The sequence below is a fragment of the Montipora foliosa genome, chromosome 2 (genome assembly GCF_036669935.1).
Source record: "Montipora foliosa isolate CH-2021 chromosome 2, ASM3666993v2, whole genome shotgun sequence".
Lineage (NCBI taxonomy): Eukaryota > Metazoa > Cnidaria > Anthozoa > Scleractinia > Acroporidae > Montipora > Montipora foliosa.
In genome coordinates, this window is record NC_090870.1 from 5,198,904 (window position 1) to 5,206,403 (window position 7,500).

The following is a 7,500-nucleotide window of genomic DNA, read 5'->3' on the forward strand; positions in this document are numbered from 1 at the left end:
TGTCACACGGGCAATCTTATGCAATTCGTCCCTAATCCTCATTTGGTGTTTTATTTCCTGGTTCATAAATGGACACTGCCGGTATCTGATCTTCATATTCTTGATAGGGGCATGCCTCTCCAATACACTACCGAAATTAGCATCGAAATGCTCGACCTTTCCATTAACGTCACCGATTAGGGAATTTTCATACCACGTAACGAAACAGTCATTTAAAATTACAAGTTCGGGCTTATTAATCATTTCGTCATTATTTTGGTTTGTCTGACTTATAAAAACTAGGGCAACTTTCCAGGAACTGAATTGGGAGGTGCGGTGTTAAAGCTACGATAGAAAATTCAAATTCGCTGCGTTGTGTTCACGTTCTCCGTTAAACTTGAGAATTGGTCATTTCACGTCGCAGAGTTGCCAAAAACGTGGAAGAAATGTACAAAAATGAAAAATACGTGGAGAGCGCGCAAAGCTATTGTTTTGCTCATTAAACATGCACAATTTGTGACGTTTTTGTTGCAGTCGCGTCTTAGATCTTAACTCCCTACTAACTCAAAGGGTAGACTTGGGAACCGTTTCCTGGAACGGGAATTTGTCTGAACACGCTGTTGTCAGTTTCCCCGCTTTTTCCCATGCTTCCCTGCGATGCAGTCACGATAATGGCGGCCGGTACAAAGTGGACGAAGGAAGAAATCACTGCGTTGTTAAAACTGGGTTGTCTGAACAACGTCCATTTTAGTGCCCAGGCACGGTACCGCGGAACGGGCCCATAGTCTGAACGGGGGCCTTTGGCAGGACTCGAATCTACGACTTCCGTTACACCGGTCGGATTCTCTACCCATTGAGCGGCTAGAGCTCCTTCGAATCCTTCTCCTAGGTTCGAATTCTGCCTAGGACCCTGATTTTTCAATTGCCCCTACGCCCGTTGCCAAAGGAAATTAGGGAGCTTAAGCAACGACAACGGCGACGGCAAGGAGAACGTCATCTCAAAATATAAATTCGCGTTGTTGTAATCGCTTCGTTACTATTTCAACTCTTTTAATGTGACGGGGGTGCGGTAGTTCCTCAAAAATGACGCTGGTAGGAACGGCGCTCAATTAAGGGCAGAAAATGAAAATTTATTCTCAAGTAATAACGTTGTCCATAAACCTCAAATTTGGCTGTTTCATGTTGTAGTTTTGCCGACGACGGCAAAGAAATGGACAAAAGTGAAAAACACACGTGTAGGGCGTGCAAAACTATTGTTTTTGCCTACCAAATATGCAAATTTGTGACGTTGCCGTCGCCGTTGTCGTTGCTTAAGCTCCCTATTGAAACGCATCTGGGAATGACGTCGATTTTCTTTGACAGAGTTTTTTTTTCAGAAGTTTAGTCATATCGGCGGCTTATTACTACCTTAAGTGATTAGAGTGTAATGTGAAGTGCTAGTTTTGTACCCCATATGAACCCATGTGAGTGTTAGCCCTACTAATGGAAATGGGCCCACACAAGGACAGAGAAAAACTCTGACCAGCGTGGGAATTGAACCCACGACCTTCGGGTTAGATCACCGCTGCTCTACCGACTGAGCTACTAGGTCAGACGGGAGCAGGCCGTGGGAATTGAAGATGTTAAAGTCACGGCAATGAACATGTACAAGTACAAGGAAGGATTACGTTTCTGCAAACGTTGGCCGTGTATCACTTATATTTGAACAGACTTAAGTGATTAGTGTAATGTGAAGTTCTAAGTTTTAACCCCATATGAACCATGTGAGCGTTAGCTCTACTAATGAAAATGGGCTCACATAAGGGCAGAGAAAAACTCTGACCAGGGTGGGAATTATTACTACCTTGACAGCTTCTGCAAGGGTAACATCCTTCTCCTCTCCCTGATTGGCATGAAGTTCCAAGCGCTCGCCCATTTCTTGCATTTGCGCAGTCTGCTCATGAAGTAGGGCCTGGGCCTGCTGTTCTCGTTTCAAGGCGTTGTCCAGCTCGTCGCAAACGTTTTCAAAACGACTGATAGGCACCATGGAGAGCATCTGTAAAGAAAATGACAAACATCCGTCATAGTTTTAGTTCAAAGCAAGGACAAAGTTAATCAAGCAGTGCCTCAGATCACCGTGACATATAACATTTCTAACAACCGAAGAACACAACAAATGAACAAGGACGAGAGCGGTCCACATTAAAAAGTATAGCATTACTTTTTTGGTTTCCATTAATGAAAGAAACATTTTTGAGTCTTCATTGGTTAAGGTCACACATGCGCTTTTAGCGTGGTAAAACGCGTTAACTAAATAAACAAAGCTTATATATACGTGCAATAAACCATAGCAAGTCTTCCTTTCCTGTCTCCGGTGCCAACGCGACATACCAGAGATGCTTTAACTATAGTTAACTGTGAACTTGCCTTTAGCATAGTTGAAAAAACCTCAGCGTGACTTCAACCGTTGTGATGCTGAAACTGCGTGACACAGTTCGCTTTATAGTCCCGTGAAAACGGACGCAACAACTCCCAACATCGTCGGGAGTTGTTGGTTCTGCAGATATTTGATGGTGCCTGGCAACAACTCCCAACAACATAAGGACGTGCAGTGACTCATGGGAAGGATCCAACATTGCGCTACGCTTCGGGGAATCACGGAACAAAAGAACTGTTGGGAGTTGTTAGCTGAAAAGTTTGACCAGTTTCAAACGTCGTGCAACACGCAACAGGATGTGCAAACGGAAGTTGCGACCGCTGTCAAGGGGCTTATGACGTTTATCAAATTGAGCCAAATTCTGAAAACCCATAACCAACCTCTTCTTTCATCTCCTGAATTCTCTCTTCCAGACCCCGCGCTGCGTCTTTTGTTTCACGGTACTGTGACTCGGCAGAAGCCTGGGCACTTATGAATTCAGCCGCCTCTTGCTTGTTCTTTGAGATCTCGAGGCGAAGTGATCTTCTGTCCACTTCAGCTGCGTGAAGCCGCTGAGTGAAACTTAAGATGTGCCCTTGGAGAGCGCTGATCGTTCGCTAGGGAAATAATGAGAAGTAATCATAAAACAAGTGAAAAGAAGTTTCTTCTTTGAGAGCTGCGGGCGCTACTTATTTTCAGAAATGCACGTATTTAGGTGTACACCCAAATTTGATATCCATCCCGAGGCAAGTCCTAGTATTTGCTACTTTTTCTTGCCATAAGTTAAGTAGTTTGGTGAGGGTAATAAACAATTATTCTACGAGGGCGCGCTGGATATGAAGTGATAGATAACCAACGAGGCGCGTAGCGCTGAGTTGGTCATAATCGTTTTATATCCAGCAAGCCCGAGTGGAATAATTGTTTTATTAAAAACTCCAGGATCAACAACTCTGCCATGTATTGCTGGTTTTCACTCACGTGATCAACAGCTATGTTTTTCAACGAAAACAAAAGGAAGCGTTTGCATAATAATAGAGTTAAATTCCCGGAGGATTTGGTCGGGGCACCAACATGGCCGCCTTTTCTTTGTTTAGGGGCACCAATATGGCGGTCGTGACGTCATGTGAAAACCGAAAATTGTTGACTAAAGCATCGATTTCTGCCTCGGTCAATTCCGGTCCAAAACGGCTTTTGTCGGCCATTTTTTCTCAGAGCTGCACAAATGTTTTCAGCTCGCTTTATTGCTGACGCATTCCTTGGCCATATTAGGTACACCAGGTATATGAACTGACAGCCTGTGTCCGGCGAGCAAATGAAAATGCTGGAAATCAATACAGCCAATGAAATATAGTGTTCAACAAGAGGTACGACCCTACCCCCTTAAGACGCTTTTCAAGGAGATTAGTCATTACAGTGAAAAATAATTATAGTTACTATCAGCCAACTAGTGGACTAATGCAAATCCTGCATTTTGATTGGCAACGCTACTAGAGGACTATTATTAATAGTCCTCGAGTAGCGAAAAGCTTGAAGCTTTCTTTCGTTTTATTTCCAAATAAAAACTCCTTTAACTTGCATTTGCTAACTTTATTATCGCCTTTTCTGTCCGACTAGTTGGGTGATACTAATTAGCAATTAGACGCGTAGCCCTCAAGGGCCACGGGTCAATAGCCCATTTGGCTTCGCCTCATGGCCCACTGACCCGTAGCCCGCAAGGGCTACGGGTCCTATTGTTAATTAGGAACAGCTTTAGAGCGTCCCACCTGAGAAGAGATGTAGGTTAATCCAGCCCCTGGTCCTTTGGCAAGCCATTTTTGGAGGCCTAACTCTAACATTCCAACCAGCTCTCCTCTGGAACCCGAGTATCGCTCGTGCCATGCCTCTTCTCCTTGCTCGCAACGGGAGAACTCCGTTTGGAGACCGGAGATAATTTTGCTGTATGCACTTCTGGCTGCAACGATGAGATGGTTTGCGGGGGTTGTTGGACTAGCAGCTCTGCTCGACCAATCTGCAAGAAGAAATCCTGAATAAAATCAAACCGTCTGAACATTTGCTTGTTTTCTCGCGTTTTCAGAACGCGCGATATATTATACTAATACCTCGGCAATTTACGGCCAGTAAAATGGGAAACCTAAAGAGATACTTTTCTCCGGTGATGCTTATATTCCATAGTGTATTTTAGAAGATGGTATATGTAAACCTCGGAAGTTTAGGGTGCGTTCGATTGACCGTAATCCGCAATAGGAATACAAGGAATAAAAGTTAGAAATCCTCCGTTTTTACGGAGATTCACATTAAAATTGTCAAACATTTGCTAAAATGCTATTTTAAACATGTTTTTACTATCCTTGCTGCTACGAAACGCGCCAAACATACCGTTTTTACATGTATTTTGAACCTTTGATCTGTAGATCCAATCTTAGGGTGCGCTCGATTGACCGTATTCCGGAATAGGAAAACTTGGAATAGAAGTTAGAAATCCTTCGCTTTTACTTAGATTCACATTAAAATTGTCAAACACCTGCTAAAATGATATTCTTAACATAAATTTATTATCCTTGTTGCTTCAAAACGCCAGACATACCGTTTTAAATCATCACTCCACGTATTCTTATTCCAGAATAGGGTCAATCGAACGCACCCTTAATGTGCGAGCATTCGCACAGAAATGTTCGTCACGCACATTCACGCAAGGACGGTAATGCATTGTTCTTTGGAAAGCCATTTGCTTTACAAAACTCTCTAATGTTTTTTATTAACCTCTATCTCCTTTCTCAGACTCTTCATCTCTGGCCTCGCTCATTTTTCTCAGTGCTGACTGCAATTCAACCACTGCACCGGTAAAGAGACTTTGTAACTGCAAACTCGTGAACCACGCCTGTGCTGACGTCACGCGGACGCTTGGGCGCGACGTGTCGCCGGAGGTGTCTCCACGCGGTGATTCTCGTTTGTGGCCACTTACAAGAGCTGCTGAAACAAGGGAGGAAATAAAAGATTTCTATTGCTTCTGCAAGGTTCGTAATCAAGGGATGGTATACTTCGTGTTACACAATAGCCCTTTTCACGGTTAGTTTTTCTCATTTGCATTACAATGTAATCTAATGTGGGTGCGAGGAAATTTTGGGTTAAAACTACAAAATAGCCCGAAATTGTCTCACATACGTGCTAGATTATATTGTCATGCAAATGAGAAAACCTAACCGTGAAAAGGGCTATTGGATAAATTCGTACTCAAAGTGATTACTTTGCAATTAAGTTGACCAAGGATTTTTGTAAGTCTCTGCTGTTTTATCGCAGTGTTTTTACTGATGTGATATAGTTCCACAATATACTTCCATGGTACAATGAACAAAAATGGGAAAAAAGAAAAACGAAAACGAAAACGAAAATCCACCTCTGGCTAACTGCAACTGGCTGTAGCGCTATATGTGTCTTGTATATACTAGACGCGGCCGTCAACGAGAACCTTCAACGCCACAAAAAGAGAACGTCATTGATTCAAGGAGGAAAACTAATCATGCTGTACGTGCGGCACACATACATTTCAGCACATATACTTGCTGTGCTCTTCACAACAACAACAACAACAACAACAACAACAACAACGTGAAATCACCAACTTTGAGGTTTTCACGACAACGCGAGCGTACAAATACAAACCTATCATTCTGTATTTTTACTTTGAAACGGCTCGCACTAATTTACTTTTGGGATACTTCGCCCACACTTTAGGACGTGGACGAGATGAAATATTTTACCACAATTGCTTGTAATCTCGCAATATGATTGGTTAATTTGCCGTTGTCGATACGAGTTTGGACAACGCTGTACGCGTCATGCTCGCGTCAATTTGTCACGCAATGTAATAGCCAATCAGGAACGCCCATTTTGGGAGATAAACCAATCATATTGTGAGAAAGTTATGGACAACGCTTGCTCTTTCTTTGTGTCATGATTTTGTTCACGCTCTGGAAACAAAAACGTTCTTTAGCGTTGAATATTGTGGTAAAAAACAAATCGAACAGACAGTACAGACAACGCTGAACAACTTTGGATTTGTTAAATTGTGAAGGTTATATTTCGGGGTGACGTTTTCGTTGACCTCGCCGTCGTAGATCTTAAAGTCCCTACTATGCCCATCTCGTCGAGCGCTAGTGCCCAAGACTGCAAAAATAGGTGAGGCCAAGAGGCCATTTCCGAGCTCATGTCTGCCTCCTCTTCAAAGCGAGTCTAAGTGCTAAGTTTTTCTTATGAAAATTAGTTTTCATTCATATGTAAAGTAAAACTTATTACCATCACAAAATTTTCGCACTTAGACTCGCTTTGAAGAGGAGGCAGACATGAACTCGGAAATGGCCTATTATTATTGATTCCTATATTATAACAGTTCTCATAAAGGCAGACTAAGTGGTGCGCCAGTTATGACACAAAGTAACCGCAAGTAGCCGACGAGAAGTGCGCAAAAACAGCCTAATCTGGATACAATAAAATTCACCGTTAGAGACAAGGCATCACCACAAGCTTCCGGGGAAAAAACACGCTAGTCCTTATTTTGTTCCCCAAAGCCCCAAAACAATATTTCGAAATTAGAATTGAGAACCAACAAACCCCACCCACATAGCGAGTAAGTACGGGAGTCTATTCAGAGCCGCAATGGTGAAAAGCGAGTGCTCTCACAGCAAAACTTTGCTCACCAAATACCAAGCAAAGAAATACAAAAACGAAACAATAGCGACGTCATTTTTGACATCCTACTGACAAAAATCTCCAAAAGAAATTCCTAACCTTTAAAGCCCATCTTCTTTGTCCTCCTCACACAACACACAACAGACATTCCACCGAACTCTCCGGGCGACTCCGACGACAAAAACAACTTTGAACTACACGACCCGAAATAATGTAGCCTGTGGGCAGCGATCACTGCGATCACACCGACTCGAAACACCAAGACTGGGCTCCGCCCGTCCCTCAACACCCTTGTCCTTGATACCGATTCCTCCTTTGCTCGTTTCTCTCCTTCCATTTCGTTGCTCAACATTTCGCTTAAAGTGTTCGACTGATCTCGAAGCGTCTCTAAGGTCCTAACATACTCGGATAGCATCTTCCTCTGCGACGTCAAGGCCCTT

General features: G+C 43.1%; 1 protein-coding gene and 1 long non-coding RNA gene across 3 annotated transcripts in view; one reads left to right on the plus strand and one right to left on the minus strand.

The window, feature by feature from the left end:
- Nucleotides 1-7,500, plus strand: part of LOC137992181 (uncharacterized) — a 50,528-nt gene that overhangs the window by 22,955 nt on the left and 20,073 nt on the right. The gene's annotated exons all lie outside the window — the stretch shown is intronic.
- LOC137992179 (coiled-coil domain-containing protein 171-like) overlaps nt 1-7,500 on the minus strand; it is a 42,358-nt gene that overhangs the window by 11,373 nt on the left and 23,485 nt on the right. Inside the window, exons 20-24 of one of the 2 annotated variants that reach the window (XM_068837330.1) lie at nt 7,160-7,500; nt 5,135-5,344; nt 4,138-4,382; nt 2,776-2,991; nt 1,823-2,014 (exon numbers count right to left, since the gene is read on the minus strand). The exon at nt 7,160-7,500 is cut by the window's right edge and continues 185 nt beyond it. In XM_068837330.1, the coding sequence (XP_068693431.1) occupies nt 1,823-2,014; nt 2,776-2,991; nt 4,138-4,382; nt 5,135-5,344; nt 7,160-7,500 (1,204 nt within the window). The remainder of the gene's footprint in view (nt 1-1,822; nt 2,015-2,775; nt 2,992-4,137; nt 4,383-5,134; nt 5,345-7,159) is intronic. The other variant, XM_068837331.1, reaches the window with a different exon arrangement.